The sequence below is a fragment of the Rhinolophus sinicus genome, linkage group LG03 (genome assembly GCF_036562045.2).
Source record: "Rhinolophus sinicus isolate RSC01 linkage group LG03, ASM3656204v1, whole genome shotgun sequence".
NCBI classification, from domain to species: Eukaryota; Metazoa; Chordata; class Mammalia; order Chiroptera; family Rhinolophidae; genus Rhinolophus; species Rhinolophus sinicus.
The window spans coordinates 110235505-110261503 of NC_133753.1; the positions used below are offsets into that span (position 1 = coordinate 110235505).

Here is a 25999-nt window from a genome sequence, read left to right on the forward strand (position 1 = left end):
CATCTTGTTAACCAAAGCAGGTTGGAGGCCCCCAGGGAGGAATGAGGTGTCTCTTCTAGTCCCAGAACTACCCTACCACTGAGCTTGGCTGTGCTAACTTAAGCCTGCTTTTTGACCACTATGAGCTCAACTCTGTATATAATGGGGATGGTGATAACTGAATTAATGTTACAGTGTTGTCATGGCATGACACAAGATCATAGATGGGAAAACTTCAGAAACTATACAGTTATACATCAAGATATGTGTATAACTTTTTGACACCCCAAAAATTTCAGTCATTCCTAGGTATGCATGGGTATTGGTTGTAGGAACTCTGTGGATATGAAAATCCACATACGCCCAAGTCCCTTGTATAAAATGGTGTAGAAAAATGCATATAACCGGCCCTCCACATTTGCAGATTCCCAACCATGGATTGAAAATACTGTCTTTCATCTGTGTTTGGTTGAATCCATGGATGTGAAACCGGTAGATACAGAGGGCCGACTGTATTGAAAAAAGTCTGCATATAAGCAGACCACAGTTTAAACCCGTGTTGTTTAAGGGTCAGCTGTATTTCCTTCTGATTTTTTTCTGTGCATATTTTTATATAATAAAAATAGTACTTATATTTCATATCTTTAATGTGTATTAAGGATTTTACAAGCATTTGTCGTCTTTTATTATTGCAAGCAATGCTATAGTGAATACCATTATAGTTTTAGCATTATTTGGATTGTTCTTTAGAATCTCAGGCTAGGTGCCCAAGTAGAATTCCTTGATCAGTGTGTGAGCTAGTTTTGGCTTTTAATACACCTTCCCAATTTCCTTCCCTGGAAGCTAATGCCAAATTACATCCTATTATGAGATTTCTACTCTAGCTTGGTCACCTTACCTCACATTAACTTTTTTACCTAAATGTACATAAACCAAAACCAAATTAACTGCCTTTCAGAACTCACATCCTTGACCTTGGGTGTGGTAGAATAGCAGTGCATGCTATCTCCTTTGACCCTCCTTAAAACCAACAGAAGGTACCGTGAAATGGCTGGCTTAGCTGCATTCAGGCTTCAGGGGGTCCTGTGGAGTATTTAACTTTTATTTAAATGAGATTTAGTATTAAGAGAATTGGGCTGAGGGCGAGGCGATGGTAAAAGTTGATGTAGGCCAGGAGCTTGTTTTCCCCAAGCTTATCAAGGTTATTGCCTCAGGTCAGATAGCTAGTAAGACAGTCACCTGTATACACAGTCTGGGACAGGTGCTGATCCTCGTGTTCTTTTTACTACAGGAATTTTGCAAACTTAGAATGGACCGTCTTCTCTCCATTTTTAGTCTTCCTCTTCTCCTTTCTATAGACATTTACTGTTACCTACGTACTACTTGAATTTCCCACATATAAGCCTTCCGTCAAAATGCTTCTCTGCTTTTAATCCCAGCTCCTGTTCCCCAGCCCCTAAATCACCAAATTAATAAAGGAAAAATTCCACTTTTGTAAAAAACAACTTTAAAATTTCATTTCTGAAAACATTTGCAAACTACTACATACAGTAAGTTAATGTGTACGAGTATATGCCATCTCTGATACCTAGATTATAAAGGGTGTCTTAGTCTGTTCTGATGCCATAACAAAATACCACAGACTGGGTGGATAAATAGCATAAATTTATTTTCTCACAGTACTGGAGGCTGGAAGTCCAAGATCAGGGTGCCGTCAAAGGTTGGTGTCTTGATGCATCTTCCCGTCTTGTAGACAGCTGCCTTCTCACTGTGTCTTCACATGGCTTTTCCTGTGTGGTGGGCAGAAAGAGAACTCTGGTGTCTGTTCCTCTTATAAGGACACCGGTCCTATCAATGAAAGCCCCACACTGACAACCTCACTTACCTTAATTAGCTCCATAACAGTAAGGAACCATATTATTACGTGTTTTTTCCCATAGTATCAAGCAGTGTCTGACAAAATGGTAAACCTAGATTTTTGCTACCAAAGTCACAGAAGACCTGACTGGAGCTGGGAGAGAGAGTTATAAAGTCATTAAAATCTTTGTCTTAGAACGTCGTTTTAAAATTTTCAAATTCTATTCTAGAAGGTTGGGCACCCTACTTGCAACTTCTAGGTCTCCAGAGCAGAAAGTTCTCCAGAGCAGAAATTAAAAGGAAAGTTCCTGGTGCCCCCTAGCGGGAACTGCAGAGTCAGGAGCCTGGCCGGAGTGAGGGATCAGAGGGTCTCCAACAATCCAGGGTTCCCAGAAGGTGCGCAAGGCAGGGCTGTTTACCAGGCCCAAGTAGAGGGTCCTGCTGAAGCTGAGCAGGTGAGCCCCCCTCTTCCCACATGCTTACTTTCTGGTAGGATTCTGAATAGTCTTTGGCAACCATTATTGACCTAGCAGGTGTCATAATGGAATGGGGGATCATTGGACAAGCACAGCATGGCTTGGGGGACTCAGTGGCCACTCAATCTTGAGCCACACTGTCACTTTGAATGATTGGTCTAGATAATCTATCTTAGCACTCCTGTCCCCTTCCGAATCCATGTTGGATTCTTTTGGTGAGCAAAGGGTTTATCATAATTGGGCTCCCCATTTTTATTATTTTTAATTGTCCAAGACCCATGTACTAGATTATATATATGGCTTAGCTGTTGGCCACAGCCACGAATAGCCTTTGGGGCATGTCTCTGGTTCTCCTATAGCTAAATGTACTGCTTGTAATTCAATCTTCTGTCTGACCAGATTGCTGATCTCCAGATCAGTTCTCATCCATACAACCAAAGCTGCCATTGTTTTGTTTTATCAGGGAGTTTTATGGCTACCACTTGGCAGTGGGGGAAGGAAAGTGCTTGGAGAGGGTAATTGTCAGTCCAATAGGGCTGCTACTCTTTCCTGACACATGTCCCTCAAGTCCTTCCTTGTGGAGGTGGGTGGGGAAGTTAATGTTACTCTGAGCTCCAAAATCTCCCATACACATAGATGCAAAATCCTTGATCTAAATAAAGCCTTGGGGCCACATGTGTCTTCAAAAATCAGAATCTTTTAGTTTTTAGAAAGGTATTTACATAACACCACATAGGGGGTTAGGCCAATACTCCATAATCCAACATGTTAATATTTCTGAAACAAAATACATGAATATGAAAATGCCCACTGGGACTGTAAACCTTATTTTGCCACCAGAGTTCAGATCAGCTCAGGTTTGGTAACCAAGTGGATTATGAGAAAACATTTTTGCCCTCAGAGATTTTAAGATTTTTAGAATTGGAAATAAAAGGATTATGGATATTTTTATATATAGGCCTTGGACATTTATATATATATATATATATATTTATAAATACATATATATATGTACATATATATATATTTATAAATACATATATATGTACATATATATATATATACACATACATATAAATATCTACATCTACCTATGTAAAATTTTAGATAGATATATATATAGATATATATCTATATATCTATATATCTATATATATATCTATATATAGATATATATCTATATATATATATACACATATATCTAGAACCCCACAAACAAGGCCAAACTGTAGGGACGGAGCAAGACCTGTTTGCTGCATTCTCCAGCATTATGTCTCGGCAGAGACCCTTCTGAGCCAAGTTCAAGTCTTCCCACTTCTCCCTGTTGAAACACCCAGCCACTTCCTCAAATGAAAGCAACTCGGAAAGAATCAGGAAATAATTACAATTCTTGTAAAGTACTAAAGTTAAGGTCTATGGGCATCTTAAAGATCTTGATCTTTGGAAAGGTCTTTTGCATTATATCACTGGACCCCTTGGGTTTTTAAAAAACCTGTAACAAAGTATAATTTACAATATAAACAAATTAGATGAATGTTACAAACACACCCACCTAACTAGCATCCCAATCAATAAACATTACCAGCCCCCAAAAGTCCCTCCACCTTGTGCTCCACTCCAATCATTATCTCCCAACCAAAGGCATTAGCTTGTCTTCAAGCAACATAGTCTTACTTGTTTTTGTACTTTATATAAATGGAATCACCCAGTATATATTCTCGTGTCTAATTCATTTCACTTACATTTTTGAAATGTATCCATATTACTGATGTACTTGTAGACATTTGTTATGGACTGAAGGTTTGTGTCCCTCTAAAATTCATGTATTGAAACCCTAACTCCTTGTCTTGCTTTTGGAGATGGGGCCTCTAAAGTCATTAAAGTTAAATGAGCTCATAAGGTGGGGCACTGATCCAACAGGATTAGTGTCCTTCTAAGAAGAAACATCAGAAAGCTGGCTCGCTCCTTCTCACACATTCACTGAGGAAACACCATGTGAAGACAGAGCACCTCTCGGCCAGCCAGGTAGAGTCCTCACCAGGACCAAACCAGCCAGAACAGGAATTTATTTTCTCATAGTTCTAGAGGCTGAAATTCCAAGATTAAGGTGTTGGCAGGGTTGGTTCCTTCCGAGGCCTCTCTCCTTGGCTTGTAGATGGCTCTCTTCTCCCTGTGTCTTCACATGGTCTTCCTTTTGTATAGATCTGAATCCAAATTTCCTCTTTATCTAAGGACACCAGTCAGATTGGATTGCAGCCCACCCTAGTGACCTCATTTTAACTTAATCACCTCCTAAAGGCCCTATTTCCAAATACAGTCACATTCTGAGGTACTAGGGTTTAGAACTTCAACACATACATTTTTGGGGGTGGATACACAACTGAACACATAGCAGACAGAAACTGCTAAAAGATCAAGCTTAGTTATTTGTTCAATAATTCATACAGGTTTTTTTACTGAAACACAAGTCTTTGGGGAAAAAACATAGGAGGTATTGTCCTGATCTCAGATTAATAAAGAATATCTTAATACTCTGCATTAAGTTAGCTTAATTATAACAGCTCTACAAAATAGACCCCAAAAGTTATAGTTGTTCATTTCTCAATCCTATACTGTGTTTCCCAAAAAATAAGACCTAGCAGGACAATCAGCTCTAATGCGTCTTTTGGAGCAAAAATTAACATAAGACTCGGTCTTATATAAGACCCGGTCTTATTTTACTATAAAATAAGGAGAGGGTATTTACTATAAAGTAAGACCGGGTCTTATGTTAATTTATAGTAACATAAGACCGGGTCTTATGTTAATTTTTGCTCCAAAAGACGCATTAGAGCTGATTGTCTGGCTGGGTCTTATTTTCGGGGAAACACGGTAATAGTTTAAGGCACACAAACATGACTGCCAGGGTGGCGCCTCTCCAAGCCGTCAATCTGATGACAGCTCTTCCATCTTCAATACACAGCTTCCAAGATGCCCTGCGTTTTCTAATCTAGTCAACTGTAAAGAGGAAAAGAGCATGGAGGTGTGAGGGCTTTTACGGGCCAAGCCAAAAAGTGGCACACGTCATCTGTACTCACACTCCAACGGGTTAGAATTCAGTCACCTCACTACAGTGAACAGCACAAGCTGTGAAATGTGGTCTAGCTGTGTGCCCAGAAAGAACAAAAACATTTCTGATAAATTGGTAGCAATCTGCATCAAGACTCAAAAAGCACCATCATAAAAGAAAAGATTGATAAATTCAACTACATTAAGATTAGGAAAAGACAAACAAAATAGGAAGCGCAACCCATGGTAATGAAAAGATGTTCAATTACATTAGTAATAAGAGAAATGCAAATTAACCCATAATTAGATACTATTTTATACCTTACAGAATATCAATCTTTAAAAATCTGTCAGAAGCAAGTATTGATAAACATACAGAGTGGCAGGAACTCTCATCTATTGCTGTTGGGGATGTAAATTGCTACATGTATTATAGAAAAGTTTGGCATTACTTTTTTTATTTCCTTCCCCTTCTTCTGCCCCCCACCCCACTCCGATTCAAGCCTTTGTTTCTCAGTCTAGTTACGTAGGACACAGCTCCCTGGCCCATGCTGGTATTATGAGCCTTGCGCTCCCCCGGCTGAGCCAGACAGTCACCAGGCATCGGTCGGCCACTCACCGCAGCTCACCGCAGCTCACGGCAGCTCTCGCCAGCTGCTGGCCACTCACGCTGGCTATCGGCCGCTCATGGCAGCACACAGTGGCCTGTGGCAGCCCACAGCTGCTCACTCCAACCTACGGCTGCTCACGGCCCAGTATCAGTGAATAAGATTAAACCACACAGAAATTTAGATGATTCTCAAAACATATGTGTCCCAGAGAAGGGATAAGAGTATAATTCAATGTATGTAAAATTCCAGAAAAAGCAAAGCTAAGTAATATAGTGTCGAGATATAAATAGATGGTATGTATACATTATACAAGGGAGTGCTTAACATAACACTCACAGTACTTGTGAATCTTTAGTAAAGAGGAGGGGAGCTAAGTTTGGAGAAAATACAAGGAGCTTTCATGATTCTGAAAATGATCTATTTCTTAACTAGGATTAAGATGCATGCGGAGTTCTTTTTATAATTATTTACTGTCACGTATCTTCATGTACTTTTGAATTACATTATTTCACAATAAACATAGACAAGTTTATTGTGAAATATTGCTAACATACAGACAAGTACACAAAATAGATTGATTTTAAAGAACATTCACATAGGCACCACACAGATTTATCAGTTCTTAAAATGCCAGATTTGTTTCAGATCATTTTTTAAAGAAATAAAACAACATATACTGTTAAGGACCCTCATGTCCCCTCTCTAATCCCATTCTTTTCTCTTTCTCATCAGAAAGAATAACTATCCTGAAATTATGTGTCCTTTTCCCCATTTTATATTTTACTTATAAGATCTTACATCCATAAATACATGTAGTATTGCAGCTTTCAGAATTTTAAGAGCATATACTACTTTAAATGTCATTTTGGAACTAGATTGATTTTTGTATATATCTATATCTATATATCTGTATCTAGATTACTCAAACTGCTAAAAAGTATCCCATAGAGAGGTGGCAAAATGCTAAATTTGGTGAATCTAGGTAAATGGTACAAGGGAGTTTTCTGTATTATCTAATTTTTTCTAACTTTGAAATTATTAATATTTCAGAATAACAACATCATTACCGATTCACTTATATTAGCCATATGCACTTCAGAATGGAAGTGGGAAAAATATCCATTTACAATAGAGACACAAGTAAGTAGCCATGAATTTACTTTAAAAAATCTGAGAACTTAACTGAAAATTTATTTTGCCAGGAAGTCATTTATTTCTACTTTATTCTAAAATTTATTTTTGAATATTATGTGTTTTTGCTTTATATTAGGTTGGTGCAAAAGTAATTGCGGTTTAGACGGTTAAAAAATTGCAAAAACTGCAATTACTTTCGCACCAACCTAATACTTGTTTGCACCTAATTTCCACCAGCTAAGAAATGTTGACAAATGGAGAAGCCACCTTGATGAAGTTACAGTTGAGAATGAACTTGAACAAGGTCTAGATCAGGGGTGTCCAAACTTTTTTCAACGTTTTTTACCAAGGGCCATTTGCAGTAAAATACACAAACAGCCGGGCCACTCACTCGAGGTGAAGTACGTATTGCCTCACCTGGTTTATTTAACTAAATATATTTTTGGAATTTGCTGCGGGCCAATTAACAATGGATTGCAGGCCGCAGTTGGCCCACGGGCCGCAGTTTGGACACCCCTAGTCTAGATTCATACAGGTGTTGTCAAAACTTGAATGTGAGCTGCATTTTGGTCATGCACATAAACCATATTACATGATATTTTAGTCAACTGTGACTCAAGTGTATAAAAATATGAGAAAATAAAACATTTGTCAACTTTTATATCTTATTTAAGATGTAACACACCCTGTTTTTTAATTTCTAATTTAGCATTTTACCTAAAGTAGGCAAATTAACATTTGTATTATTTATTTTTCCCCTTGACTTAAATATGGTGAAACAGCTTCACTGGTCTTCTCAAGAAATGATGTACCTTTTCTAGTCCATTGGAATAGTCTAGATTGTTGATGCCAGACTCCCCCGACCTTCACTGACTGAGCTGATGGTTGCTCAGTCTACCCAGGCATGGAGAACAATGGGTCCAGTCCATTAAGCAAATAGAAAAGCCAAAACTTGAACATTTCTTTCCCATTACCTTCTCCGGAGGACTAGTCTGGAGCTCTTGCCTTACACTGTTAACAAACATGACACTGCTAATCTGTGCCCTTGGCCTGGCACCTGTCTCGCCTCTGGGAAAGGCAGGAAGCCTTCCCTGCACTCACACTCGTGAGGTGGGGGCTCCTTTCTCCCAAAACAAGTAAGTTCAACAAGCCTACCAGACCAGTGTCATCCCTCCCTCCTTTGTGTCCCAGAAATTCGACTGAAAAAAATATTTTCAAACATAAATGAAAACGTTTTATAGGGGTCATTTATACAGGGGAAAGAAGTTCATTTAATTTAGTTGGAGAGAAGGCACCAAATACAAGTTTCCTTGTGTCTCCGTAAGAAGTCTTTACAGGCTCTTTATAGTTCTATCCAATAAACCTTTTGGTTATGATGGAAACGTTGTATATCTGTGCTGAACCTGAAATGTGGGTTTTGACTGAGGAATTTAGTTTTATTTGTTCATTTCTAATAGCCTCATAGGGCTACTGGTTACCATACTGAGTAGCACAGATCTTTTCTTCCCCTGGGGACAGATGTGGCTGATTGTAAGCGTGTTTCATGTTAACCTTGGATCCTTTAGTTGTGCCCTTTCATTCTGGAAAGCTGGAAGCTTGTGCTTTATCTGAACAGAATAGATTTAATAGCCTGACCCAGACTTCTAGGTACTCAAGGCTGGATCTGCTTTTCACAGGTCACCGTCTCCCAAGGTTAAGGGGGACTTATCTCTCATTGGTTTATCTCCCCATCAGTCAGAAATTTCAACTTCTTAATTTTGCTTAGGGAAATAAAATATGGCAGCCCCTTCTTCTAGCCAATAATGACCAGTCAAAATACTGATTCGGTATTTTCAAACCCAATACACAACCTAACACTAATCAATATTTTCCTCCTGTAAGGCTTAAGAGTCCTCAATTTTATGGGGTGCCACTTGCTTTCTTCTCATTCTTAATAGCAATTTATTGCTGGGTAAGAAATCATGGAATTGGTGGTAGTAAGAAAAGAATAAAGAAGAAATAAGAGGGGATTTGAATAATATGACAGGGTCTAAATAGCTTTTTTTTTAAAGGAGGGCGCAGCTCACAGTGGCCCACGTGGGGATTGAACCGACAACCTTGGTGTTATTAGCACCACGCTTTAACCAACTGAGCTAATCAGCCACCCCCTAAATAGCTATTTTTAATGCAGACCTAGGATGATGTTTATGATATTAAAATTTCAAATGGGTTTCTTGTATTGGTAAGCTGAAGGGAAAAGTAAGTAATACAGTCAGCTCAACCTATATTTAACCTGAATATGAGAATGTGCCTGGAAGAACTATGGGAACAAAAAGGATATGGCTCTTCAAGGACAACATTGACACTTTTTGAGTACAAGCCATTTCTTTGTGGGTAGAGGTGCTGAAATACTGGGAGTGGAGTGTAGAAGAGACACAGATAAGAGAAGACAGCGAATACAGCAGCTATCCTGTGCGTAAATGTATGTAATCCCATGGGAAAATCTGAAACCAATGTACGGCACATGCTTCAGAGATACTCCACCCAATGGGAGAGGGAGACCTGGGATATATCAATTCCCATCAAGTATTGGTTATGGCCTGCTCTCAGGATGTGCTAGTCACCCCAAAGAACAGTGGCCTTTCATGGTTTTAGAAAAAGCCCGCAGGCCACGAGATGAAGATAGTACAAGGTGCATGAAACCCATGGATGGGGTAAGGCCGGAGGGACACGGCAGGGTACCAACAGCAGCTGCTGTAAACACGGACTTAGAACTCACAGTAAAATGTAGGAGCACACTCACTTAATCTTATAAACAAATGTAAGTAATTCTCCATACCTCACTAGCTACTAGTGAGTAGCACTTATTTTTAAACAGCCTATCAATCTAGGTCATTGCTCTGTATGACACCAAGAAAGGCTTTCATAAATTGTTCACGATCCAACGGTCTCCAGCCTGGGGGACCACAGAACAAAGCTCCTATGTGTTCCTTCCGCCTTAACTTGACTTAGGGGAATGAAAGTATAGGTCTCAAGGGAAACTGCACAAAGGAGCCTATCACATTGTCTATCCGGTAGTTCTGGACTACAGCAAGAAGGTCACCTACCAAAAGGCGTCCCCACAAAAAAACTAGTTTGGTTGCCGTTTACTAATTTTCATAAAACAATCAAATTATACATACTTGCAATAGTGGTACGTTCTGGTCTTTAAATGGCAGCTTTTCTGGTTAGCATCACGTAGCTCTCTGCTCTCTGTGAGTACCCTGATGCTTAATAAAGCTTGTGCGCCAACTGAAAGATTTCCCGCACTTGTCACATCTGTAGGGTCTCTCTCCATTGTGAATGACTTCATGTCGACGAAGATTTGACTTAAAACTAAAAGTTTTTCCACATTCTCTACATTCAAATAATTTTCCCTTGGTATGTTTTCTTCGATGCTGAATGAGATCTATATTCCGACCAAAGGATTCTCCACATTCACTGCATTTGTGAGTGTTCTGTTTACTATGAATTTGTTGATGGCTCTTAAGGGTTGAATTCCGAACAAAGGCTTTTCCACATTCAAGGCATTTATGGGGTTTTTCTCCACTATGGATTACCTGATGTCGAATAAGGGTTGAATTCTGACTAAACTTTCTTTCACATTCACTGCATTTATAGGGTTTTTCTTTGGTATGGATCCTCTTATGCTCAACAAGATATGCCATCTGCCGGAAAAATTTTCCACACTCATGACATTTATATGGCTTTTCTTGAGGGTGACACTGCTTATGGACACTAAGAGCTGACTTCTGTCTGAAGGCTTGCCCACATATGTCACACTCAAAGGGGTCCTCTGAAGTGTGAATTCTTTGATGTCGAACAAAATTTGCCCGACGCTTGAAGACTCTTCCACATTCACTGCATTCATTAGATTTTGCGTTTGTAGGAATTTGCTTATGCCTCAAAAGCAATGATCTCTGATGGAAGGGTTTTCCATATCCATCACGTTTGCCCTGCTTCCTCCTTATTTGAGCATGCTGATCCTGAAAAGGGTTAAGGGTTTGAAGGAAGTCCTGGTTGCATTCATCACCAACAGGAGGGAGTCTAACTCTATAAATGTCCACAAATTTGTTACATTTAAGTAATTTTTCTGAAGGTCTCTTGACCATCTTCTGCCCTACCACTGATACATTACAGGACTCTAAATCTTCAGAAATGTTATGCTTTGGAGTTAACTTTATCATCTGGTATCTGGCTTCAGAACCTAGTGAAATAACAAGAAAATATATAAATGACCTGTCCACCACAGAAGGAAAAAGGGAAAAGAAGTCAACTGTTTGTGACATAAGATATCCAAATGAAGCTAAGAGGTGCTCACTTTGTTACATCATTATAGTAGAGGCCAAAATTCTGATTTTCATAGCACTCCCAGCTTTTATAACAGAAAGAGCTCTTGACCTCAACCAACTAAAAAATGAACAAGAGTGTGTGCATCAGAAAATGTGAGAACCAAACGAACCCATCATCATTATTGAACAAACTTACTATGGGTACTCAGTAGTGTCACATAAATGTAGAGGTAGCATCTTACATTTCCTAAATAAGCATGCTTTTCATAATTCTGGGAGAAACAGCTCCTTAAAAATGAAAAAAGTATAAGATAGAATAGAAAAGGAACCAGAGGGAAGTAGGTACAAATGGCAACAGAATAGAGTATTGGTTCTTAACCAGGGGTGATTTTAGCTCCTGGGGGACATGTAACAATGGACATTTTTGGTTGTCACATTGGAGTGGTGCTACTGGACTCTTATGGGTAGAGGCCAGCCATGCTGCTAAACATCCTACAACGCACAGGGCAGCTCCCCCACAACAAAGAATTACCCAGTCCAAAACGTCAAAGTGCCTCTACTGAGAAACCTTAGAAGGATGTGGAAAAAGGTAGAAGCAGAACAGGATATAGGAAGTAGGAAAAAGTAGGCACCTCAAGGAACACTGAGGAAGAGAAAAACAAAATGAAAGCAGGGGAACAAGAGAAAGGAGAAAGGATCAGTAACGAGGGTAGAGTATCGAGGATGACAGCAAGAGCTGTCAGAAAATACCAGACCAGATGCTCCAAAGAAGTACTTCACTGCAGCAGACAGGATGAGCTTTGAGGACTTGAAATCAAATTCCAAATAGCAATCTACCGTGTGACAGGTATCTTAATCTATCAGTTTCTTCATCTGGAAAATGGGGATGGTGGTCATACCTACAACCGTGAGGGCAGTAGGGATAAACAAGTGGGAGGATATATGCTGATCACCCGGCTCAGTATCTGGGACACAAAGAGGCTTCATTAATGTGCCTTCCCTTTCTCTTTATGATTTCCACTTGACTGGGCCTTCTCACCCACCTGGGCAAGCATTACTGGAAGCCTTCCTAGTACCAGCTCTTGGCAGATCCAGGATCCATGGGTCTTCCCACTGTTCCAGCTGACAGATCACCTCTGGTTTGGGAAACTGAAATCCTACTCATGGGGAAGTAAATGGGATGTGGTGGTTAGTGAGTTACAGGGGGAGGTCCTAGAGCTCAGTTTAACCTTTGGGTCTACAGTGGCAAGAAGAAATAAGGACAATAATCAAAAGGGCTCCTAAGAATAGAAATTGGCACAATCTTTGTGAAAATTTGGTCATTTTTATTGATAACCTGAACGATATTCACACCCTTGGATGTGGTCATTTCACTCTTAGCAATACAGCCTAAGGAACAAGAAGGACAAAAATTAATGTTCCAGAGATGTTCAGCAGAGTTGTACAATGCAAAAATGGAAATAAACTAAATGTTAATAGGGGGATAATTAAAGTATAGCACATTAATACAATGAAGGCAAAAGTATTAGACATATTAAAAATCCATGTGTTCAAAAAACATTTATTAAAATAGGAAAATGCCCCCTAGATATTTAAAAGCAGAATACCAACTCATGTACAGTATGACAATCCTCATTTTGTTTTTAAAACTATATGTGTGCGTATACATATGTAAGTATACATATATAGGAAAAGACAAGGAAAAAGTAAACCAAAATGTTGACAGAAGTTACTTCTGGGCAGTGGGCCTGTAATGGTTTTTATTTTCTATTCTATTACTGAAAAATCATTCAAATATGTATATATTAAGAGACTGAAAAGTGCCCATATCCTCAAACTCCAAAATTCCAATCCTGGGACTATATATTTGGGAATAATCAGATATTCATATAGGGATTTATAGTCAGAAATATCCATTGGAACATAATATAGATGATAAACACACAAGCAAACCAACAAACAAAAACAAAGCCAAGCTAAACATTCTTAAGCGAGAAAATGATTAAATATTATGCATCATACAACAGAATTACATTAAAATTTTTCCTGTATTTATGGGGGCTTTTTAATAACAGGGAAAATGCTGATGTTGTAACACTGAGTTTTAAAGGGATTACAGAATTATACAAAGAATATGCTCAGCTACATTTTTTAAAAGCGTAGGGAAACAAAAAAACTGGAAGGAAATATTCCAAAATATTAAGTGTTACCCCTGAATGTTTTCTTCTTCCCTTCATGCTTTCCTATACCTTCCATGTATTCAAATATGCTCTTGTAATTTGTAAAAGGAAAATAAACATTAACAAATCCAGAGGTAGGTGGACAATCCCACGATATACTCTGTGCCAAGAGTGTCAGTGTGGGGGGCAAACATGTGGTCCCAGAAAGAAAACTATCCAGGAAACTTCCACAAGACTCTGCATTGGAGTAAGACAAAGGCGGGCTCCGGGGAAGACGGAAGCAGTGAAGGTTCAGAAATGAACTCAGTTAAGAATCATTTCCTGGTCAGCTAGTGATGCTGCAAACAAAGAAGTAACCGACTTCCAGAGAAAAGACTTTTAAAGAGAATAAGAAGCTAGCGTTTAGAATCCAAATAGGCCACAATCTTTTCAATGCCAAGAGGTCTTATACGGTAGTTGTGGAGGAGGCCAGTGGGAGTGGGGAATGGACTCTAAAACAAAAGGAAAATATTCCTCGTCCACAATCCCCTATCTGAAACCCTGGAGGCCAGTTGTGTTTCAGAATTCAGAATTTTTCCAGATTTTAGAAAGATGACTTGGTGTGTCATTTTCTGTTATATACCACCTCCAACTCAACAGGGTTTAGAGCTGGACCTTTAATCAAACACAGACATCTCTAATGCTAAAAAACAAAAACGAAGACCAAGTGGGAAAAATAAGGATGATAAATAGCTTCGTGTAGGATGAAATCAGGTTTTGCCACCCGATGACTTCATGTTGGGTCTTGTAGCCAAATGAGTTACGAAAATACTTCTGGTTTTCAGAGCTTTTTCTGATTTTGGAATTGCAGAAAATGGACTGAGGACTTGTGTAGACACTCAAAGCACTCAAAGCCAAATCTTTAAGCCGTCATTACCCAGCAAGATCATGTTTCTGTAATTCTCCAGCATCACATCTCTGTAGAGGTCTTTCTGAGCCCAGTCAAGTTTGTTCCACTCTTCTCTGGTGAAGTTCACAGCCACATCCTCAAAGGACAACTCCTCCTGAAAACACAGTAACTAATTATAGCCTCAGTTCTGACAATAACTTTGCAAGCAATTGTTATTCTATAGGTCAGGTTTGATGAGGTAGAGTGACTTGGCCAAGCTCATTGAATCAATAGGCAGATTCAGGCAGAGATCAACTCATCTTCCTACCCTCAGGCCAGGCATGTTCTCTCTTCTAGAGCTGACAAACTTTTCCTCTAGAGGGCCAGATGGTAAATATTTTAGGCTTCTCAGGCCACTTGGTCTCTGCAGCAATTATTTAGCCCTGCTGCTGTAGCACAAAAGAAAGCCATGGAGGACAGATAAGCGAATGGGTATGGCTGTGTTCCAATAAAACTTTACTACCAGGTCCAGGTAGCAGCCAATTCCTGCTCTATACAATACTACCTTTTACAAATAAAATATTTCTTCTGCCCGGGTTCCCATAAGGAAGAGCTTAGCATGCAGACTAGTCATGATGGAATGGACAGGCTTCCTGAAAACCAACAAAGCCTGCTGAAGCATGCAGGGGCTGGCTATGCTGGGGAACCATTACCTACTAGGTCTAAAGAGGAGGGGAGGGAAAGGGTTACTGGAATCCAGAAAGTTGTCAAAGAGGGAACAAGGCTGGAGCCAGGGCCTTAGAGAAATACAGCCACTGTCATCTGGCAGCCAGCAGGGTGGGAGCTGTGGGAATAAGCACCCGACATTAATTTCCTCCAAGTCTCTGATCCCCTGACCCCTTCCATCCATTGTCAAAAGCCTACCAGAAGCCAGAGGGCAAGAGAACCTACTGATGGTGAATATAAAGATGAGCCTCCCAGGGCACAGACCAAAGTAGGGAAGGGTGGAGAGTACATTCAGAGAGATATAGTGATCGGCACAATGTCTGCAGTAGAAGTTTCCATTTGCAATTGTGTGCTCACCTCATGTGGGCTGAGAACAGGCGTGTCATTTACACGTTACTGAGGCCCTTGGAGCAGCGGCCTGGTTGTCTCCCCACCACTTTCTCTTACAAGACACTGTGTGGGTTCAGGGGGTATTTGTACATAACAAGGGTGCTCCTTAGTAGGGAATACCCACCCCCATCCTGAGAAGCTCCCCTCTGGAAACAGACACCAGAACTTCCCAAATCACATGGCCTTTCTTTCCTCCCTACCAAACCTGACTTCCTCAAGCCCTTCTCACCTCTGTCCTGAATGTCCCTCCTGTACAGTCTCCTCAACCTGACCGACTCAGCCGCCTGCACTGTCTGCATCTACATGAAGGTTCACAAGCACTGAGGCGGGTTGTGTGAAATGGTTTAATCTCCCACTGCGTTATCTCCGTACATTTAGTTTTACAGCTGGGCTCTTAATGATTCTCAACAACTCTTGTTCTCATATTCCTCACCAGTGGTCCTCTACACCTTTATCATTCCTGTTCCTTCAAGAAACATTTACTGAGCACCAATGAGTTGTTAGCTTTCATGCTATAGGCCAGTAATAAAAATAAAGGTTACAGTTCCTGCTGAGGCCACACGACACAGCGATTCAGGCGGTGTGCTGCTGAACTCTAAGGACACCACTGACATCCCAGCTGTGTGGACAGGGCTCCCTAGAGTTGCTAAGCGCACAAATGTACAAACCCACAGCAGCCCTAGTCCCTGCTTCAAGGGGTGAACGGTCCAGTGAGGGAAGATGGAGAAATCGACATGGCAATGATCCAGTGGCCAATACACCGTGGGGGTAATCAAAGGGGCTGTGAGGACAGGTAGCTCACCTTGCCTTTCAGAAAGCGATGCTAGTTATGTCCCAGAAAACAGCCCAGGAGCACATGCTCTTCAACTGCTCACACTCCCCGCCGCCCCAGACCATTATTACTCCTCCTTCTCCTCCTCCCTCAGGCTGCCCTTCTAGTAATCCCTCCTCCTCTGCCTTTGATTCCATTCTCTCATCTCCTCCAGGGTCTGAATCCAATGACGATGAGTCTTCCTTTTCTGTATCTTTCCCCTCTTTCCCCTTGTGATAGTGATTTACAGTAAGAAACGTGCATTTGATCTTTGTCCCTGTTTCTGACACAGAGCTCCTAAAACCCTTGTAATTTCCTAAAGGAATAAGAGCAAATGAGCATCTAGTAATACTTGGGGTCTTTTGTCCTCGGTTTCTGAGATAGCTCCAGCCCATAAAGGTGAAAGGAATGTCTAGTTCTCATAATAAAATTCTTCCAACACACCCTAGTTTATGTTAATGAGGTGACCTTTGGAAAGTCCCTAAAACTGGGAGCCAGTACCCAGGAGAAGAACCACAAGGTTAGAGAGTAAGAAGTTTCAGCCCCTTCCTGCCCCCCAACTAAGAGGAGAGAGGAGCTGAAGATTGAACCTACCACCAAAGGCCAAATGATTTAATCAATCAAATCTAACAAACCTCTATAAAACCCCCAAAATGGGTTGCTGAACTCGTGGAGATGCTGGGAGGGTGGCATGCCTGGAGAGAGCACGGAAGCTCTGCATGCCTTCCCACATGCCGTCCTATGCATCTCTCCCATCTGACTATTCCCGAGTTATATCCTTTTAGAATAAACCCATAATCTAGTACGCAAACTGTTTTCCTGACTTCTTTGAGCCACTGCAGCAAATTCACAGAACCCAAGGAGGGGATCATGGAAAACTCCAAGTTAGAGCCAATCATTCAGAAGCACAGGTGACAACCTGGACCTGTGACTGGAGGCTGGAGTAGACGGCAGTCCTGTGGGACAGAGACCTTCACCTGTAGAGTCCTGTGCTAAGTCCAGGTAGAGTGTCAGAATTGAGTTACGTTACAGGGCACCTAGCTGGTGTCACAAACTGCTTGATAGGTGGAAAAACCCCACTTCTGGTGTCAGAAGGGAAGTAAAGCATGAAAGAAGAGAAACACAGAAGTGTTTTTTCCTAAACACTCACTCCTCTACTAACTCCTTCCTCTTAGCCAGTAAAATGCTAAACTCTCTCCTATTGTTAAAAAGATGTTCCTTGAGCCTTTCTTCCCCTCTGGTTTCCACTGTCTCTCATTCGCTTACTGGACCAGCTTCTGTAAAGAAAACTCCACACTCACTCCAATCACTCCACAAGCCACCATCTGGATTAGGCCTCCACAGCTCTTCTGAAATTGTTCTTCTAAACCGCCCTCCACCCGCCATGAGCGCCCACGTGGGAACACAGGAGGATAATATAGTTAATGTAGGAAGTTAGAGAGGATTTCACAAAGATACTTTTTTAGTTGAGTATTAAAACATGAATAGGTGAGCTTGCCTGTGGACAGAGAGAGCAGGAGACACAGGAATGGAGGCGCGGAAGAGCGCTGCGCACCGCTAAGCGCAGGTGGTCTGGCCGTGGCGGAGGCTGCAGACGCAGCGGGAAGGCAGGCAGAGCTCGCAACCCCTCAGAACATGCGGACACGCTGGAGCAATGTGGTCTGTCTGTTCTGACTCCAGCTCCTTCCCTCCTGATCAAGATTGTTCTTTCCGTATTGTTGCAACAGCTTCCCAACTTGTCTCCTTACTTTCAAAATCAACTTCTTATAATCACCCGCCATAACATTACAAATGCAATAACTAAGCTTCCATTATAGCCTTTAATACTAACACATCAGAATTTATCTCTGTATTATAAGACTTTACATATCCACCGCTCCAAATGTCTTGTAAAACTCCCTCAGGGAAGAGTTGATCTCCTAGCATAAAATACAGTATCTGGCATACAGTAGGTACACAATAATGCTTACTGATAAAAACAATGAACAGCTATGGTACAATAGCTAAAACTCACAGAGTGTTTAAAACGTAACTAGATACTATGCAAAGTACTCCATGTACCTTATTTCATTTAATCCTCACAACTGTTTGCTATTGGTACTACCATTAGCTCATTTTACAGATCAGGAAACTGACCCAGAGAACTTATATAACTGGCTGAAGGTAACACATATAAAACAAAGCATGGATTTGAACCTGTCTGAATTCCAGAGTTTAAGGTCTCTACCTCACCTTTCAAGAAGGAAAAAAATCCCCCAATTTTAGGCTCAACCTAAAAGAAGGAGTTAACACCACGTTAAAGCCATTGATTGTCCAGCCACAGGGCTACGCTGAGGAAGCAGGGGAGGAACCCAGCTCACCTTCCACAGGGCTGTCAGGAACACAGCCTCCATGGCCTGGTCTCTGAGCTGGGGCACGATCCTGGCCGCCAGGCTAGGCTGAAGGAGAGAAAAAGATAACGAGTAAAGCAGTCCGAATTTGAACCTCTCTCACCAGGCAACCCTGGGACAGGGAATTCCAACAGGACTAACAAACCTCCGCTAATACAAAGTCACTGTGTTTGGTGTTGGAATATGTGATAAAATGAAAGGAGCCACTAGAAAAGTCTTTTTAGTATATAATTTCTGAAGCTAGATCAATTTCTGAAGCTACATCCAAAAGAATCTGTGGCCCTGCCCTCCCCTTCTCCCCAGAATATGTTCTATAGCACGTCACTGAGAGACTGAATACATAAAGGGATAAAAATGATAAAAATAGCACTTTGACCTGCAACCCGCAGCAACTAGAACCTAACCCAGAACTCAAACCACAACCAATGCAGCAATGCCGTTTCCCCGAAAGTAAGACCTAGCCCAACAATCAGTCCTAATGCGTCTAATGCAAAAATTAATATAAGACCGGGTCATATATTATATAAGACCCGGTCTTATATTATAAAAGTAATATAGGGCCGGCCCCGTGGCTCAGGCCATTAGAGCTCTATGCTCCTAACTCTGAAGGCTGCTGGTTCGATTCCCACATGGGCCAGTAAGCTCTCAACCACAAGGTTGCCAGCTAAATTCCTTGAGTCCCGCAAGGGATGGTGGGCAGTGCCCCCTGCAACAAGATTGAACACGGCACCTTGAGCTGAGCTGCCTCCCAGATGGCTCAGTTGGTTGGAGTGCGGACTCTCAACCACAAGGTTGCCAATTCAATCCTTGACTCCCACAAGGAATGGTGGGCTACGCCCCCTGCAACTAAAGTTAAACACAGCATCTTGAGCTGAGCTGCCACTGAGCTCCCGGATGGCTCAGTTGGTTAGAGTGCATCCTCTCAACCACAAGGTTGCCAGTTCAATTCCTCGACTCCCGCAAGGGATGGTGGGCTGTGCCCCCCGCAACTAGCAACAGCAACTGAACCTGGAGCTGAGCTGTGTCCTCCACAACTAAGACTGAAAGGACAACAACTTGACTTGGAAAAAAGTCCTGGAAGTATACACTGTTCCCCAATAAAGTCCTGTTAAAAAAACACAACTAAGATTGAAAGGACAACTTGACTTGGAAAAAAGTCCTGGAAGTACACACTGTTCCCCAATAAAGTCCTGTTAAAAAAAAAAAAAAAAAAAAAAAGCAAAATATATAGTAAATATATAGTAAAATAAGACCGGGTGTTATATTAATTTTTGCTCCAAAAGACGCATTAGAGCTGATTGTCCGGCTAGGTCTTATTTTGGGGGAAACACAGTAGGTCCCACGTTAGGACTTGGTCAATAACTGCCAGCTTATTCCTAATACTTACCCCCTCTTCCAATTTAGGACCAACAGAGAAAGCCAAACAAGCACCCCCTACTCAATCAGCCAGGATGTCTCAATTCTATTAATTTAAAAGCTCCAGCTTTCCCACACCAATCTCCAACTGGGCATATTTCAGCTTTCCTTTTTCTCCCACTGTAAAGCTTTCCCCTCCCTGCCTTTGAGACTCTGCCATACATGAGTGACGGTGGCTGACTCCCTTACTATAGCGGGTTCTGAGTGAAGAGCTTTTGTTCTCATTTGGGTGGTCTTCATTTATTTCTACATCATACAGAATCAGCTCAGAGTGTAAAAACAGCTTTAGGACAGTTATCAGAGACTTCAGGCTACATATTATATACAAAGACGTAATTGTTGTCAAAAAGAAATTCAGATTTACTTGATATGAATATTTTATTGAGCAAGAAATAAACCTTGAACAAGGAGACTTCAAAATTCAGTGTTAAGAAGCTGGGCTCTAGGCAGTTACCACTCAGTTTAAAGCTTATGAGGAATAGCAGAACACACCACCCCAAAATATGCCCCTTTGGAATATTGATTATTTTTGAGCTGCAGGCACTTGAAAAACAGCAAATGCAGAGAGAGGCTTTCTATGACCTCCCCTTATCTGCTTAAATACAGATCCTCCAAAAGGGACTCAACTGTCATAAATCCCTCCCAGGGAGTTTCATTAACCAGGGAAGATTGACTCTTGTCACAAGATGACACTAGAAGTCAACAGCACACCCAGGCAAACTAACAGACCTATCTATTCTTCTAAGGGCCTATTACGGGTCCTAAAAGTTTTCTACTCTCCTCTAAGAGGCCTACATCCGCCCTCCCCTTTCCCTATTAAGATGGTATTTAGAGCCTGAGTTCTAAGCAGGAGTTACTTCTCCCTGGGTATCTCCCATATATACATGAGTATACGAATATACACTATGTTAATAAACTTTTGTTTGTTATTCTCTTAATCTTTTATTGCAGGGGGGTGTTAACTAAGAACGCAGAAGGGGGGAGAAAAATACCCCCTACACATGAATGACGATGTACCTTATTTTCTATCATGATTGGTTATTAGAAATTTACATTCCTTTTAGCGTAGTAGTACTGTGCAATTTAACTTATTTGTAGCTGATTGGCTAGGAAGATGCAAGGTCACCCCACTTGAAGAAAGCTCAACTTTCATTTAAGGACAAAGTCAGCAGTGGTGGGAAATTAGCACAGTTGAAGTTTTGATTCCCCAGCTATGGGGTGACTGGCCTAGCGTTACACCCAAACTGTGGCTTCCACTTCAGCTTTTATTTAACACTATAAATTCAATATTGTTACTCTCAGGGAGTACACAAGTGATGGGATAAACGTAATTTGCATTTCTTTTTTGTGCTTTTCTGGCTACCGGTGAAGCTTGCTTTTTATGTAAGTGCATTTTTAAGGAAATCCCTCACACACCGTTTACATTCCCTAAAAATATTATGAAAGAAGACCCTCTGTCTCTTAAGCAGGAAGGTTTTCAAAAAAGTCCTGATAATGGATCCGACATTGGGGAAGGGACCGCAACCTTTTCATTACCTAAACTGTCATCTGTGAATATTGTACATTTGGAACTCGGAATCTAAAATGACACTTCACAATGTGAACCCCTTAAACTTTTAACCATATCCTACTTTCCCTTATAACAAAATCAAACTAAACAAAAGTATCAACCAGGCAATCAATCATCGGACTGTGTTCTTCCTTAACGCTGAAAACGCGACTACGAGGAACATACTCAAAAGCTGGCATCTTCAGGAAGACGCTCCATAAACGTCAAGTGACGTCCCCCGAAGGCCGGAAGGCGGGGGTGGAAGGGGGGAACCCCTGAGCCCTGACACCTTCCGTGGCGGAGCCACTGTGGCTTCCTCGCGGCACCCATCCCTCCCATCACAGTAGCTTCTTTCTCACCAAACCTGCTCGGCACCTGCTCCAGGAAGTCCTAAGTGTCCACTTGCAAGATTGTGCGCTGGGAGCACCTGTCTAGGTTTCCGGCCTGCCCCGTGACGTGATCGCCTCCTCCGTCAATCCCCCAATTGAGGGCGCTAACGCGGAAGGTTCCCGCGCCTCTCTCCCGCCCACTCGCGCGCTAGGAGCCGAAAGTCCCCGCCTACGTACCTTCTAGGAACCGCGGAGGCTCCACAACTCTATGGTCGGGCTAAGCGTACATAGCCCTCAAGTCACATGCACAGGTCACCCCCCCACACCACCAGCTGGGCCAATCAACGTGACTTCCAGGCCCCGCCTCCGGCGTTCCTGAAACTAGTGGGAATCACCTGGAGGCTTTAAAAATTCTAATACTAAGACCCACTCCTTTCACACCGCTTGTCAGAATGTCTAGTAATTGGATATTTTTAAAAGCTCCTCTTCTTAGTCGAATGTAGAGTGACGAACTTTTTAAGAGAGCCAACCCTGGATACAGCCATACCTGACTAAAAGCATAATAAGTTAAATTATTATACACAAATTCATTATTACTTTAACAAAAAATATTTTAAAAAATAGATGTTTATCTAAAATGATGTTATTTGGAGTTATTTACTTTTCTGTTACATGAATGCAATTACTTAAAATAACTGAAAATGAATAAAGAAAACCTCATTCAAAATGGAGTCCAGAACTCATGAAGGGAGGGCTGTCAGGGACATACCACAGCAAGAAGAAGCTTACTTTACATAACCTGGATAGGAAAAGATTTTCTCCTTTCCCAGCAATAATTCAACCAATGAGAAGCTGAGACAACTCCAACCTCTTGCTCTCCTCCAATGAGCTTTTGTTCAAAACTACCTCTCCCAACTCCCTACCTTCATTTATAAAATCACACTCCTTCCTCTCTTTCGTTCTTCCAGCTTGCCTGGTTCCCCCTAGTTTGCATGCTCCAAATTGCCATTTATCTGACAGTCCTGAATAAACTTGATTTTCCTGGCTAAACCCTTTGCCTTTTTGTTTTAAAGGTTGACACAATGTAGAATTAGTTAACAGTGGCAATTAGTTGTAATTTATTGTGGGACTTATTAAATCTTGATAGGATTCCATGTGTTTAGTAAAGAAAAAAGTAAGAGAGAATACAGATTTTAAACATACTACTTGAGGTATTATGTAAAATCTCTCTTAAAGTCTTGATTCCTATGGGCCCAAAACAGTGTGTGTGTGTGTGTGTGTGTGTGTGTGTGTGTGTGTGTGTTTTAGCAGTAGTATACTAGTTATTTGACCTGAAACAAATTACTTAATCTCCTCCGTGCCTTAGTTTCCATATATATTAAATGAGGAGACTAGTACTATGAATTTCACAAGGTTATTAAGAGTATTAAATGAGTATGTAAATTACTTAGAACAATGCCTGTCACACAGAATATGCTTTTGAAGTAATAGGAAGAAAACCTTCAGTTTTCCGAACATCTTTAGTGAATACAGATATTCATTGGCTCAATGTTGTAGCAGTTCGCACTTACAAAAGACAATTAAGAAAACCAGGAAATAAAATGAAATTCATTAATTCAGTTAATATTTATTGAGTGCCTACAATGTACCAGGAAGTGTTAAATTTAAAATATTACACATTTAAATGTTACTCAAAATATTTAGGGCTTGGTCCAGCAAAGGGCTGATCACAGATAGAAAAACCACTGGAGCCTTTGACAATCACACTGTGCAAAAGTAACAACAGTGGAGACTTGGGGGCCACAAACTCAGGAATAGTTTCTCTATCAAGATGATTACTGATATGGAGCAGGAGGCTGAAGAGCTAAAACACTGGGATGGGAAGAGAGGGATTTTCCAGTTTCCCACTACTTATGAAATAAAGACCACTATGGGGAGGAGACCAATAATTGCGAGTCCTTTATGCAATAGTTTCTATTGCTGCTTTTTAAGCTTATTGATCCTTTCAAATCAATGTTTCAAATCAATGTTGTTGGGGTGTTTTTAATCTCCAACAGCTCACTTACTCCCTTTTATTATCTTGCATTATTTTCTGTTCATTATGTTTGTTTCTTTTAAATCCTTGAGCATATTCATATTGTTTTAAAGTCTTTGTCTCTTAATTGAACAATTTCTGTCATTTCTGGATCTATTTAATAACTGCTTATTTTCCTGGTTTTGGATTTTTTTCCCTGCTTCTTTACATATCTATTAATTTTTTATTTAATGCTAGACACTATATATTTTACATTGAATGTTAGAGTTGTCTTTCTTTAAAAAGTATTGAAACCATATGATCCAGAAATTTCACATGTAGTTAAATACCCCCAAAGAACTGAAAATAGTGTACATCCATGTTTATGAAAATATTACCCACAATAATCAAAAGGTGGAAGCAACCCAAGTGTCCATGGACAGATTAATGGATAAACAAAAGGCTGTATATCCATACACTTCAGCCTCAATAAAGAGGGAAATTCTTTTTTTTTTTTTTTTTTTTTAAGATTTTATTGGGGAAGGGGAACAGGACTTTATTGGGGAATAGTGTGTACTTCCAGGCCTTTTTTTTCCAAGTCCGGTTGTTGTCCTTTCAATCTTAGTTGTGGAGGGTGCCGTTCAGCTTCAAGTTGTTATTCTTTCAGTCTTAGTTGTGGAGGGTGCAGCTCAGCTCCAGGTCCAGTTGCTGTCTTCTAGTTGCAGGGGGCGCAGCCCACCATCCCTTGTGGGAGTGGAGGAATCGAACTGGCAACCTTGTGGTTGAGAGGATGCACTCCAATCAACTGAGCCATCCAGGAGCTCAGCGGCAGCTCAGCTCAAGGTGCTGTGTTCAATCTTAGTTGCAGGGGGCGCTGCCCACCATCCATCCCTTGCAGGACTCGAGGAATTGAACTGGCATGGCAACCTTGTGGTTGAGAGCCCGTGCTCCAACCAACTGAGCCTTCTGGGAGGTAGCTCAGCTCAAGGTGCTGTGCTCAATCTTAGTTGCAGGGGGCGAAGCCCACCATCCCTTGCGGGACTCGAGGAGTTGAACCAGCAACCTTGTGGTTGAGAGCCCACTGGCCCATATGGGAATCGAACCAGCAGCCTTCGGAGTTGGGAGCATGGAGCTCTAACCGCCTGAGCCACCGGGCCGGCCCCTAAAGAAGGAAATTATGAAACATGCAACAACCTGGATGAAACTTGAGGTCATTGTGCTAAGTGAAATAGGCCAGACACAAAAGGACAAATATTGTATAACCCCACTTTTATGAGGTACCTGGAGTAGTCAAGTTTATAGACACAGAAAGTAGAAGGGTGGTCAGTAGGGCATGAGGGGTGGGGAAAATGGAGAGTGAGTGTTTAATGGGTACAGAGTTTCAGTCTGGGAAGATGAAGGGAGTTCTGGAGATGGACAATGGTGATGATTGCACAACAATGTGAATGTACTTAATGCCACTGAACTGTACAATTAAAAATGATTTAAAATGTAACTTTTATTTTATATATATTTTACCACAATAAAGTTTTTCCCCCTGGAAGACAGTTCGAATTACCCTCAGATCAATTTGGGTCTTTCAAGGCTTGTTTGAAGCTTTGTAAGGGTGAGTCACCCCAAGAAGAGTGTGATCTTGGCTTGAAAGCTTAAACAGATCTTAAAGTATTCTATGGCTAGTTTAGTACTTTTGCTAAGACGTTATCCTTAGGATCTCTACTGAATGCTTCAGGTGTTCAATGAGAACGCTCTATTATGACTGGTCAGGACATGACTATCTCCCAGTTCTGTGTGAGCTCTGTGAATTGTTCAGCTTACAACTTCCTGTTCATTCTTTGCCTGGCATTGAGTCAGCCAGGAACAGACTCAAGAGGACCCCTTATTCAGATTTCTAGAGCTCTTTCTCTGTGTAGC

General features: G+C 41.1%; 1 protein-coding gene across 1 annotated transcript in view; it reads right to left on the reverse strand.

Annotated features, from left to right (window-relative positions):
• Positions 1-1632: 1632 nt before the first annotated feature.
• The window catches only part of ZNF789 (zinc finger protein 789), a 51574-nt gene continuing 27207 nt past the window's right edge, over positions 1633-25999 (reverse strand). The window contains exons 7-12 of the mRNA XM_019718370.2: positions 22110-22212; positions 18751-18828; positions 14512-14638; positions 12459-12572; positions 10267-11330; positions 1633-1769 (exon numbers count right to left, since the gene is read on the reverse strand). Coding sequence (XP_019573929.2) covers positions 10318-11330; positions 12459-12572; positions 14512-14638; positions 18751-18828; positions 22110-22212 — 1435 coding nt within the window. The 3' untranslated portion in view covers positions 1633-1769; positions 10267-10317. The remainder of the gene's footprint in view (positions 1770-10266; positions 11331-12458; positions 12573-14511; positions 14639-18750; positions 18829-22109; positions 22213-25999) is intronic.